Source organism: Colius striatus, chromosome 4 (assembly GCF_028858725.1).
Source record: "Colius striatus isolate bColStr4 chromosome 4, bColStr4.1.hap1, whole genome shotgun sequence".
NCBI lineage: Eukaryota > Metazoa > Chordata > Aves > Coliiformes > Coliidae > Colius > Colius striatus.
Genome location: NC_084762.1, coordinates 70388047 through 70402338, shown reverse-complemented (window position 1 = coordinate 70402338; position 14292 = coordinate 70388047). Strand labels below are relative to the sequence as shown.

The 14292-nt window shown below is 35.3% G+C and overlaps 1 protein-coding gene across 1 annotated transcript in view; it reads left to right on the top strand.

Annotated features, from left to right (window-relative positions):
- Window positions 1-14292, top strand: part of MMP16 (matrix metallopeptidase 16) — a 168037-nt gene that overhangs the window by 111685 nt on the left and 42060 nt on the right. The window contains exon 5 of the mRNA XM_061995106.1: window positions 13400-13561. Coding sequence (XP_061851090.1) covers window positions 13400-13561 — 162 coding nt within the window. The remainder of the gene's footprint in view (window positions 1-13399; window positions 13562-14292) is intronic.

Sequence of the window (14292 nt, the reverse complement as noted above, 5' to 3'; positions counted from 1 at the left end):
TTTCATGAACTGGTGTAATCTCTTTTTGAACTCATGTAAGCATTTGGTAACCACAGCATCCTGTGACAATGTGTTCTATAGTTTTAGGAGATGTGAAAAAGTACATCTTTCTGAATTTTGATCTTGCCATTGGTAAACTAATTTTTGGTAGACTGGTGCTCATACTGTGAGAAAGTAATGTCTTAATAATTTTATTTATGCCATTTATAATTTTATGTACTTCTGTCATATCTTGTTTCCAGAGTAAAAAGGCATATTCTGTTAAGTTACAGCTTTGTTTATATGTAGTTGTAAGGTTAAGGAAGCCCAGCTTCTATTTTAACCTAGATCTATTTGAATGCAAAATGAGAGATTTGGCAATCTTACAAAAGATGGCAAAATCCAACTGTTACATTTATAACATTGCACAATGGTGGAGATGCCAGGATAATATTTAAAAGAACTTTGCAATTTGCAGCAAAATGGAGTAACGATTGATTCTTTTCATTTCACTATTACCCTTGAAATCCAATTTAATTCAGGAATCAGCTAACACAGATATTAGATTTAGATAAACCTTAAGGCTTCCAGTAATTAAAAAGCAAACCAGTCTTTCCCCATCACTAAGTGCATGTTGTGCTGATAGAACTTAACAGGGTAGTCTGTCTTCAGTCTTCCCAAACTTTCCATGGATTATACTTGTTTGATGTGCATATACCCACCTGTTACATATCCAGACACTCCAAGATCTTACATAAATTGTAACTCAGAAACAGTGTCTGCTGTGTTAAGATGTGTCCTTGAAACGGTTATCATAGCATGCAAAGCTGCACTTCAGAATAGAAAGATCTCTTTCAGTTGCTGAAGAGATTGAAAATTGTTAAAAGAATAAGTCATGAATGAACCTGTGAGGGATTGTGAAGGACTCCGCCATTAGACAGAGCTATACAGACAGAATAACAGCATCTGCCTGCTAGACCCCATTTACTGGCTGGAAGCCAGATAATGGAAAATATTAACTGTTGGCAAGGTAATGACTTCGTTTTTATTGTTTTGGGGAGCCCTTTTTTCATTCATGGGGCATCCTTTCAGCTTTGAGAAAAGCACTTCATTTACATGTCATTAAAAGGGAAATCTGTTAAACACTGACAGTTAGTGAAAGCAGTCTTGTCAGTGAATCCAGACCCATGTTCCAGATGTGTGTTTAGCTATCTGCTTTGAATACATCCCAGAGGTTATCACTGGGCAATATCATGGTCTCAGCTTTTCTGGCCTAAAACTGCCAAGTGTGTTATGCAAACTAGAAGAGGCTGAAGAATATGTCAAGAAGATAGACTTTGTGATATTCTTAATTAAAACATGGAAATGCAGACTGTTGCACACATCTTGCATTGCACTTTTTGCATTTGTAGAAGCAAGGTGATATTTTCCCTGTGGCTTAATTACCAAACAAAGATGGTCATGATGCAGGTTGTAAACCAAAAAAAGGCAATGTAACCTGAGACACAAAGTTGCATATTGCTTCTGTCATGGTGTAGTTAAGCATCGATCATTGCAAGCCTATGTGGAGTAGCAGGGGAAGCTGTAAACTCAGTTATCCATTCAAACTAACTGCAACTGAAGGTCATTTCCCACATAACAGGACCAGCAGAACAAACTGCTTGCATTTGCCATCTGCCTCAGTTTGTGATCAGTCAGCCTGTCTTAAACTACTAATGAAAAGTGTTAAAAGAAAGCTGCTTGATTTTGCATGGAAACAAATGAGAAAAGTTCACATTGTCTGTTTCACTGACTTTACTGCCGAGGACACATCTAGCTGAAAGGCAGAATGGATGCTTGCCAACAATTTTGATAACCATTGTGCCTACATTCAAAGAAAAAGAACTGTCTTCTTGTTTTTTTTTCTTTCCAAAGATGTCTTTATACCAAACAACTGTTTATATAACAATGAATATAAGTTTATCTTCTCAAACTGGAATAATTTGATCAGACATTTATATTAGTATATTAACAGTACTGAGTTAATATGGGGAAATATTAGTTGAAAACTATTTGTTAAAATTATAAGTTGAAGCTAACAATATTGGGGATATGTTTTTTTTTTCACTGCAGCATGCTAGAAAAGAGCTTTGGGAAGGCTTTTTTATTTAGGCAAATGGATGTGTTTTAAATGAATAAATACAGAAAATGTGGGCCAGCTCCTTCATTAGAGCCTGGCTTCATGATTATTTGTAGGACCCCACAACTCCTCAGTCATGGTTAGTGTTGAATGACAAGGAAAATAAAAGTAATACCTTACACAAAACAAATAAATAAATCTAGCTAATATCTTAACCTTTCTTTCTCTTAGAAAGAAGCTTAGCAGATTTCAAGTCATGAAACTGAGAGAGGTTCATATAGTTCTTGTGCATGATAGAAAGTTATAGAGAAGGACAGGAAAAAAGGGAAGAAATTAACATATTACAGTGCTTTTTTTTTTCTCCCATGGATCTTTGTAAAAGTATTGTCCATCAACACACAGAAGGGCTGTATTTCTTAAAAATATGTTATATAAAAATGATACTAATAGAAACAATGCTAATAATAAAGAAACTACCTTATGACCCATGAGATTTCACACCACAAACTGAATTTCAGGTTTCCCAAAGACAGCTTGCTAATGGAAATCGCAGAATTGCAGAATCTTAAGGATTGGAAGGGACTTTGAAAAATCACCTAGTCCAACCCGCGTACCAGAGCAAGACTACCTAGTGTAGGTCACACAGGAACTCGTCCAGGGGACTTTTGAATGTCTCTAGAGGAGAAGACTCTACAGCCTATCTAGGCAGCCTATGCCAGGGCTCCATCACCCTCACAGTGAAAAAAGTTTACTTTGTGTTTCTTTGGAACCTCCTATGTTCTAGCTTGTACCTGTTGCACCTTGTCCTATTATTGAACATCTAGAAGTACCTGGCTCCATCCTCCTGATACCCACTCTTTATGTATTTGTAAACATTAATGAGATCACCCCTCATCCTGTGAAAAGCCATACTCTCAAATATGTTGGGTTAAAGGTAAAATCGCCTTTATTATTGCAAATAACTTGAAATTAGTTGACAGCTAAAAAAATCACTTAAGGAATTATTTTAAATACTTTTTCTTTTCAGTCTCATCTGCTAGTACAAACAGGCCTAGAACTCAAACTGTTGTGTGATCCAGAGATCTTTGAGTCTCTGTCTGCTGCTAGGACTGTCTCGTGGAGGCTTTTTCACACTTGTGGGTGTCAGGAGTTTGGGACATCTCTTTTTTCTATAGTAGCTAGCAATAGGACAAGGGGTAATGAGGTGAAGCTGGAACACAAAAAAGTTCCACTTAAATATAAGAAAAAGCTATTTTACTATGAGGATGCCGGAGCAGTGGCACAGGCTGCCCAGAGGAGTTGTGGAGTCTCCTTCCTTGGAGGTCTTCAAGACCCACCTGGACGTGTTCTTATGTGACCTGATCTAGGTGGACCTAATTCTGCAGGAGGATTGGACTAGATGATCTCTAAAGGTCCCTTCCAACTCCTAGCATTCTATGATTCGATGAAGACAGCAGCTTTAAGAAAAGTGACTTTTGCTGAAGACATACTATAGATTATTATTGTGTTGCCCTCTCTTTTTCCCTACCTTTTCAGGGGCCAATCGAATCTGAAAAATCATATTGCCAATTACTATGGGTGTTGTCATGGTTTTCTGACAGAATGAGAACAGAACTTTACAGTAATTACGTGTTTATTTCTCTATTAGGCAAAAATTTAATGGATTGGTGTTGCAAAAGTAGAAGAATATAAGATAACCCTAAAATATAAAGTAATGCGATATATAACTTTTTAAAGAATAGTATATGGCTAACTAATGAAAGATTTTCTACAATATTTGTGTTGGCAAGCCTAGGGAACAATTGGTGCTTTATCCTGACAATTCTTCACTTCAAAATGCTCAAACTACATGTTCTTGAGGCCTAAATGTTTTTAATCTGTGTTTAGACACCTTCTCAATTGGCTTGGGTTTCAGAAAGTGCTGAGCAACTTACACAGAGATCTGGAAAACTCTACAGTTAAAACATCAGGTTGGGAAAAAAAGGTGAAAATATAAAAATCTAAAAGAACTAGCAAAATGTAAAAAACAATGATTTTTTGTGCAAAATGTTTTGTTGTGGTCAACAGACTTAAGCTTCTTGTTCAAGTCAATGATGAATACTTCCTTACATCTATACTCTCTACTGTTATAGTTAATATTTTGACACTGCCTTAAATGAAAAGACCTAAGTCAAAAGCCAGAAGACTTGAAGGAGTGGAAATAATCTGACCATATGTTGGTGTTCACATCTGAGTTAATTTCATGTAGTCCCTTTAGTGTTAGAGAAGAGATATATTGCCTTCCTGGCTAAGATTTGTCGCATCCTGGAGCAGATGTCTAAATAAACTAGATGAATCATGTCCTGAAATACCTATTTCTCATCACCAACTGTCAAAGGTGCAGGTATAGACATTTATGTTACAATTTTATGCATCTAGATGACTTCCACCAGTGATGTTGAATCGTGCACAATTTCAGACTAGAGGTCTGAAATGGTAAGTACTTCCAAATAACAGCATCAACTGGGGTCCAAAGAAATCTGTCTCAGCAACACAGATGCCTGTTTTGGAAACAGTTCGGTATTACACTCCGAAAAGGTAATTATTGGTTAAGGCTGTCTCCCATCCTTCTCAATATGTCAGGACAAACTCTCTCTTGTTGGTCTAAATATAGTAATTCACAAATGGATTGCACCACTTAAATTGTGAATATTTAGTTGGGAATATGGTAATGCATAAACATACTTTTAGGTTCCCTTTTCTAAGAATCATACCTAGCTCATTTCTTGTGATGCAGTTTAGGAACTGATACAATGTATGAGGAAACAAGATTGTCATTGAGTATTCAGGAAACTGAAGATGTGGCAATGACATGCAATTAATGTTTCTAGCTGTACTCCAGCTAGCAGTGCTAGCAGAAGCAATAAAAATATTAGGGCTTGAGCTTCAGGAAGAGTTAACAACTACAGTATATACCAACAGTCAGTCCTTAGCTGGTTTGTGTTTTTATTGATCACTTGTGTTACTGACAGGACTGGTCATGGTAGCTGTCAGAGGTGGACAGGTTACAGTCACAGACCTGCCTGAGAACACAATGTATGTGCGTAGTGTGCTCCCAGTGACTCTCCACTCAGCTACCTGTTTTCCAATGGGAATCTCTGGCCTGAGAGCCATCAGACATTGAACCTCTGGCATTGTTGCTTCTCTTTGCTATGCCAGCCACTGTCCCCTGTTGCTGGGGATCTGCTGAGCTCCTTACTCACGGAAGGGAAAGTGTGCCAGGATTTACCTCTGCCCTGTTAATTTCACTATTCCCATTCAGGGGCAGGTAACTCCTGCCTTCATCCTCTCTCCTATGCTTTCCTCTGCTGGGAGGCCGAGGAGGATAGCTTGTCTGCTTTACCATCTTGACCTCTCCAGCAGCCCTTTCGCTGGCCTCTGTGATCTTTCATCCTGGAGGCTACCTCTCCGTGGTGAGTTTTGAGGCATCTCCATGCTGACATGTGGCAAGGGTCACTAGTGCCGACTGACAGTATTCTCTGAGTGGAGAGGCTCACAGTGGCTCTTCTAGCTAGAGGGAAGCAGCTATATGGATATAGTCACTAACAGCAGAAGATTATCCAGTAGATTGGAGCATTTCATGGGAGTAAATTTTAACAAAGTAAAACCAAAGTAGCAGATTTGTCTTTCTGTCACTTTCTCCATATATTTGATCTCCAGTTTGAAGTTGTCTCAATTTAGAATATATCACACACTTGGATGAGATCTCCCTTTGAAGTCTGCTAACTTCTTAGGAAACATGTTTGCTTTTCAGATCAGAGAACTTTTAATGATTTTTGTCTTCTCCTAATGACTGCCTATTATGATTCAAAATTCCCACTTCTTTTATCATCCATCCAAGGAAAAAAATACATAGACAATTCTATAGTTTTTTTGTAATAAGACTTAAACAAGCAAAATAACAGTGAAGGAAGAACTGTTAATGTAGAATTCCAATATATATATATAACAGTATGTCACTTTATCTTTAAAAAATCTTAAAGTCTTATATATGCAATAAGTAGATAAAATGATGGGGTAAGAATAATAACCTGGTTTTAATGGCTTTAGTATGAGTTAAGCTAGAGGATAGTATAATTAGTCTCAGTAGTTTAACTGACACAGGGTAAAAATTTATCTCTGCACAATGTCAACACAAGATATACATATAAGTTAAGTTCTATGTACATTTTACTGTGGCGATTTCAGTGATCTGTAGGTCCCTTTCAGGTTTCTGCCTCGTGGCAAAGTTAACATCTATTGTGAATATTGACAGCATGATTTTGACCTTCCTCCTAGTAATTACACGTATTTCTTTTTGGTAGGACACACAGAACATTAGGGGAAATGAAAGGGAAAAAAAATATCATCCCTTCGAAACAAAAGCAGCCACCGTCTTAACATGCCAGCATTTTAGCTGAGTGGCTTAGAGACAAAATCTGCATTTCTTTTTGTCAGGGACAAGGATTTGATTTTAGTACATACATACACAATTAAGGTCCTATTACATTTATTCTCTGCCATGCTGACACTCAGGAGTGGCAGAAAGTTGTCGCTTCTCTTCATAAGAATGACCCTCAGGGACAGGAACATGGAGGATACCTGAAAATTGTGTGATACATACTTTTTCCATGTACATATCCAAATCTGTAATCCCAGCATGTGTTCATTCTCACAGCCTTCAGAGAGGAGTTTTTAATACTCCAGCTTATTGTTCCCAGAGCAACAGCTAAAACCAGAAACAAAGAGAAAATAGGAAAGAGAATAAATAGATAAGACTGCTATAGTTTTTGCAGCATTTGTAACTGCATTTAAACTACTGACAAAATAGTGTAAATATTATTTAACAACCTGGTTGATTGTAGTGTGATGAGAATGACCATTCAAAGGTTTTTACTGGTGTGAGCTTACTAAAAGAAGTTAATTTCTGAAGATTTTTTTTGCAAAATCTTTTGGGAAAACAGCAAGCTCTTGTGTCTTCTTTACCTCCCCTAAGATCATCTACATCTGTTTCACTTCTCACTCTTCAGAGAAGCAGGTAGTTGTTCACTAGCTAGAACAGTTTGCTGGTTTTTTTTAGTAATAGCATTTGCAACTTTGAGAAACAAATTCTTACATCCATGTTTTTTTTAGAAAGAAAATTAAGAATACATGAAGTAATTCATTCCACCATTTCAATCAATTTACTAGAGAGTTCTAGAATGTATTTGATAATAAATTTAAGCAGTAAGGCAGAAATTCTTACCTTTTGCATGTCCTTGCCTTATGAAGTACCGACTGATCTATATAATAAAAGAACGTGGGCTCCTTTCAAATATGCTATTGTCAGACTACTGACTTCTAAATTATGACCACAACATGCACAAACAATAGAATACTACCAGGAAGGATACATACACCTCTAAACTCACGTGTCCTTATAACTCAACTATTACCAATCTTGCCCTATAGGACTATCCACTTGTCAAATTGCAGGGAAGAGTGTTTAAATTTTACACTAATCTGTTGATATTTTTAAAATAGAACAGTTTTTCAAAGATATACATATGGGGGTGTAGGTATGCTAAATTATACAGGGTATATTAATACATACTTTGCATATAACAAACTGTCTCTATCTTCCCTTCTGCCTGCAATGTTATATATCAGTAAGTCAACAGGTATATATATAATAATCAACATGTATATATAATGGAATGAAAGATACATTTTTATGTCATTCTCTTTTGCCACAATGGAAAAAAAGGTTAAGTGTATCTATATATGTTGTTGAAAAATGATTGTTTAAAACACAGTGTATACAAAATAGATATACTAAATTCGTACAGAAAATGAGTATACTATATAGGATACATTTTTATTTAAACCAACCAAAAAAATATCAGTTTTGCTGTTCATTTTTCAAAACTACTACACCATCTCAGCTCCATCTTGTAGCAAAACATTCCTTCCAAAGTAACCACCAAGCTACCAAATTTCAGTGCCAATAGCAGAAGTTTGCAATAATGTCAAGCAACTGCATATGATTTCTTAGACTGGAAAATGCTTCACCTTTATTTGAGTAAGATTGTACCTGTGTTTTATATTTAGGTCCATGTGTGCTCTCTGTATGGCATATATACACAAGTGTGGTGCTTATGTAAGTGCATACATAATGTGTACTCTCAATTCTGTTGTATTGCAATAAGGTCGGAGAAAGAAAATCTTATTTTATCACTGACTGTTGAAATAGCACGTTCAAAATTCTATATTAAAAGAATAAGAATAATAGTAATAGAAATGCAACTTTTTTTTGGTTTTTTTTCTTTTTCTTTCTATGTGCTTCGTAGAGTAAGAATTTTACTGTTAAGCTTGCAGCATTACAGCTGGTTGGGATTTTCAGCATTTGTGTAGTGAGTCAGCAATACAATGAACAGCATAATGAAAATGCAAAGTATAAATATGTCAGACAAGTTCATGGGTAGCGTATGTGTAATATTTTCTAATGAACTGTAAGCTTGACTTGGAGATATGGACTTGTTCATAGTAGGGCTTTAATAGAAATCACTCATATGGAATCTGAAATCTATCTGTCCACATCACAAGAAAAATGAAGTATAATAGTCTTTGAAAGAAACAGTGTGTGTCCATGTAGAAAACATTTTTGTAGTTTTCCAATTCATTTGTCATTTGAAAGTCGGTTTCTAGATTTTTTTTGGTTTTTTTTGTCTGAATGGGAAAGTCTTGAAAATTGAGGTCACATGTCATTTAAATAACGGTCAATTCTTGAGTTCAGTATGCATTACAGGAGTTACTATCATGTGTCAAGGAGAATAAACAGGTGACATGCCCTGAGATGTTATTTAGTGCTGTATTAAAAAGATGGCCAAGTGATGAATCAAAAGCTTGCTATGCCAGTAGAGTATTGCTTTTACAAATTATAAATACTGTTTCAAACAGGAATTAATATCTTCAGAATTAGGGTTTATTAATAGCTTGCTATGGACAAACATTATCTCTAGACATGAAAAACAGTGTGTGTGTGTGTGTGTGTATATATATATATGTATTAGCTACAGGGAAAGGCTTTTCCATACACCACGCTCCATAGTGCTTGCTGTTGAATATTCAATATATTAATACATATTTATATTCTGGATCAGTGATTGTAAAGTCAAGCAGATATAGTGCCTAAAATACTTTATAGCCTCAGAGAAAAGTGTCAGTATAAGAATAATCACTTTGTTTTATTTCTTTATACACAGCATCCTTCATTATTTTCCCATGTGAAATCAAATGAGATAAAATAAGAATAACAATCACAACCTTTTTGAGCTTATGTCCATTCTATTCCAAATCTCAAAGCTAATGAGGAGCACAAATACAGAGATGAACAAATTTTGGACTTGTGATATATATTTTCTAATGTTTTTCTGCTACTCTGTAAATTAACAAGATGTAACTGAGACTATCACAATGAATATTCACCATCGTACATCCTGCAGTGACAACTTTGAGTTTAAAACTCATCATAGTCAAATGTGGTTTAACTCTGTTACTTATGACTTGTTTTGCAATGGTGCTTCATTATGCCAAGTGGACTGAAATACATGTTTCTATTTGAGTAATGTATACTGACTCATTTGGAACTCTCTCCCTCAGTGGCGGGGACTGAAAATGGTTAAAATATTATATCCATAGTATGATAACAAAGCTAGTCTGAGTTGGTATAAATGTTCACTTGCCTTTAGACTCCTTCATCTTACTATGACCACCGGCCAAGGCACTGAAGTTGTTCTACTATCATCCTTGCAGTTACAAGTACAATTCTGTGTGGCCTGGAGGGAAAGAGTGAGCACTTGGGATTATCCTTCTGTACTCTTCAGTAGCTAATTACAATAACTTTGAGATGCTCAAGTGAAACCTGCTCCCAAAAGCAGAGGGAATGAATTGTTGCCTAATTGGAGAAATCTAATTATATGCAAAGGAAAAAAGATAGAAACTAAGACAGTAGTAAGCCCTACCTGTGTTGATCTCAGACAACACATCTTGAACTGGTTTAAGCCTCCATTTCCATTGAACTAAATTATTTGGGTCAGTTTAAATTCAGGATGCCCTGGAGACAATCATGACTCTGGATGGAAATTGTTATGAATAATGGGGCTATTTGACTACAAGTAGAAAATATGTTCCCTGTTAAATCACTATCACCTCAGGCAACAATACTATTCTTGCAACTCTTTCTTGTGACCTTTTCGCTTCCCCCCTTATTCATTTTGTCCAACGGCTACTCTATCTTTACCACATTTAATAGCTCCCCTGATGGCTACAACTTGCATTGCAAGAGGTGGAAATTACTTTTCATAGTCCATCTGTCTTTTTCCCTTTTGGACTTAGGCTTTAACTAAGTCTAGAGGGGCAATTAGATGCCAAATATTTATATTTTTTACACCACTATCCAAAAGACAAAGGGAAAATGACATACTAAGGAACAGCCTCCCTCTGCATAATACTTTAGAAGTACTGCTTTTTAAGTACTCTACCATATGCTCATAATCTGTGATCCCAGAAGGAGGATATGCCAGTAGATTACAATGTGTTTTATTTATTTCCTTGTTACTATGTAATTCATACCCTTTCAAGGTCAACATGGAACACAAGAGGGAAATTCCTGGAGATCTTTATGGGGACTCAGCGAGTACAGAGAACCAAAGGTTGTATTGCTTCTCCATGCATTGCATAACTGGCACAAATAGAGAGAAGCATGAGTTTCATCCAAGACCATATTTTAGCTGTGTTTCTTGAAATGTTAGAAATTGTAACAAGTTCACTTCCCGGACCTCCTACTTTAAACAGCAGAGCTTTAATACCATATGTAAAACACTCTTTCACCTACTGATACTGACCACCCTAATAATAATGATAGATTCAAATACTGTCAATTTAACATTATTTGAAAATGGTTCAGCAAATACTCTGACAAGCTTATTAGTACAATTATTAATGTAAGATCTAGATTGGCTAATATTATTAATTATGGTGTAGGAAGCACAGGTCTAGGAGGCAAATTTGCATTTCACAAAGTCTGAAAAGCAAAAGGAAGTAGAATCTTCAATGTTTGAGTTAATATCAAATTTTAATAAACCTGGATTAGAATTGTAACTTTCAGAAATCACAGAAAATAATTGAAAAATAACCTGAGATATATCACAGTATAATAGCTATAGTACAGTAATGTACTTCATGTCTTTCCATCTTAAGTCTATAATTTCTTTAAATGATATTAATTATTCCATTATGAACATAGAATGAAAACTTTACAGAGTTGCTGAGGTTAACTACAAAAGGTGTGGGTTATTCATACGAAATAATGTCAAGATCAACTTTGACTGCATAGAAGGGCAGATTCAGATATCAAAAGCATTTGTCACTGGGACAGTCAAGCTTATCAAATCTGTTAGAACAGCACATTGAGAATCTGTTTGACTAGAAAAAGAACTGCATCCAAGAAAAAAATTTGCCATCAAAATATTTCATCTGGAAACCACATAATCATAAATGATAGCATAAACTCTTCTCATTTCTGAAAGCACATTATGTCACATTAATTTTTGAAAGACATGATTTTTCTGCATAGTTATACTGAATAAAAGAATAAGAGCTTTCAGTTTCTGTATATCCAAATTAACAATCGGAAAGACATGAAAAGACACTGTCAGCTAAGCACATAGTTTTAGTTGTGACTGTTTCCGTGCTTTCAATCACTTATTTTGCAAACATGAGCATGTCTCCATATATCATGAACATATCTACTGCCAAGTGTTTACCCTTTCAGATATACTTGGGAGAAAGTTTATTTCCTTGTGTCAACCAGAGGAAATACTTGAAAAATGGAAATGTCATCAACAATGCCCTCAAATTTCTGTAACTATATAGATGTGTAAAGGTTTTTGCTAAATTTAAATTTTTAATGTTACCATTATTACAATATTATTTAGAATTCCAGCAGTGCCAGTAGTGGAAAATAACTGTCTACCCCAAAGAATTTACAGAATGTAGGATAATATTTAATGCTGAGCATTTTATTGTTCCAATATACAACTATTAGGCCACAGTATAGGCCTTTCATTATTTAAACTGCTTTTCCAACATGAAACTATCCACATGTTTCGCTTGAGTCCAGCCATCTAAAAGTTAGATGTTCAGCATAAGTTGCTGATCTAGAATATTTCTCCTAAAAGTGGGACAGGAATACGCTTCCAGAGGATGATTCTTCCCATGCCTAGGTGGTAGAAATGAGTTACACCGTGGATGTGACCTTCTCCAAGTAACATCTTTCTCCTGATGTAAAACATTTTTCCAAAATCTTATTATATGACAGGTTGACTACAGACAGAATCTGTCCAAAAAAATCCCAGTAAGAAATGCTGAGCTAAGTCTTAGATTAATAAAGATAGACAATAATTAATACCATAGAAGTCCAGCTCTGATATTTTTTATATAGAAATTTGTGTTTGATTTGTGTTTACTTCAAAAACTGCCATAATTCTACTGTCAAAACTTTGAACTGAGTCTAATACGCTGTCATAAAAATTAAAAATAAGGTTTTTAGAAGGCAATAACAAAAATAAAAAATCAAATCAGTCTCTAACATGAATGTGGTTTTCATTTTTAGACCTAATACTTAACTATGCTTGTAAGAGGATTATACAATGAAATGAACATAAATAATAAAAAATATTTTGAAAAGGGTAACACAGCACCCATATATTCCTCATTAAGATTTCAGATATGATGACTCAGAAATGGGCAACATCTACAAATAATCAGCAGGGATCTGTTTACAAGTTCTTGGATGACTAAGTTCCCTATGGGATTTGTCCTAAGTAGGTAGTCCTCTGAGAAATTTACCACAAACAGTAGGGATATTTCATTTTTGAACTATGTCTTGGTGCAAGCATTTTTCACTGTAACATGAATTTCAAGTCAGAAATTGCACACAAGCCTAAGACATAAGGTAGAACACTTGAACCCTATATTAAATATGTGCATCAGTTAAAAAAGATTGTACTTATGGTGTCTGTTAGAATGTCATATATAATATATGTACCAGTAATGGTTTCCTTGTTTAAAATAAGGGAAAGGTACATTTCATAGCACATTGTCCTTATGATTCATTGTTAAGCATTACCTTGTAAAACTCAAATTCAGTGAAGATGTCTTTCAAGTAGAGTCCTCCAGTGTGTGATTTCTGTTTTATGCTTATAATTTCAAATTTCTTTTCCCCCTTTTTTCTCTTCATAGGAAATGATCTGTTTCTAGTTGCAGTGCATGAACTGGGACATGCTCTGGGCTTGGAGCACTCTAATGATCCCACTGCAATCATGGCTCCGTTTTACCAGTATATGGAAACTGACAACTTCAAACTACCTAATGATGATTTGCAGGGCATCCAGAAGATATACGGTATGTCGTACTTTAGTTAAGCAACATAAGTTTTTTTGATTTACAATACCTTTGAGGTCCTCTTTTCCCTACGACCTCTCCAAAACAGTTAGTTATTATAAGCTTTGCCAATTGTTACCCCAGATGTCTTCTGAGTATGCCAAAGGTTTTGATGAAGTTATTTTGCTTTGTTTCTTCCTATCTCTCACTGCTCACAACTTGCATTAAAATTTCAACTCAGCTAAAATAGTGATTTTAAATGCTTTACAAAGTCATAAAGAAAATACCTGCAAAAGTATCCCAAACGATATTAAAAAAATGCAAGTCTTTAACAATAACCAGCTTATTTCCACAGTAGTCCAAGCTCATGTAACTGGATGAATTGATGGCTTCTCAGTTTTTCATGCTAAACAGTTCTCTGGGTATACAAAATTTATGATCCCAGAAAATCTCTTTGATATGATAAATTGATCTCAAGGAAATGTTATTACCAGCTCAAGATTTTGAGCTACCTAGAGGAAAAAAGGCTCTCTTCTTTAAAACATGTTTGTTTAGGTTTTTTGAGGCCTGATGTAAAAGACACATGATGTAAATAAATTCTGCATGACTTGAATTCAATTTGAGAAGGCAAGGAAACTGATTTAAAAAAAAAAAAAAATAAAGACAAAACAATAACATTATTCTGATTGTGGTTGGAATGTAACACTGTATTAAATTTTGTACTCACGATTATTTTCAATGTAAAGATTAGT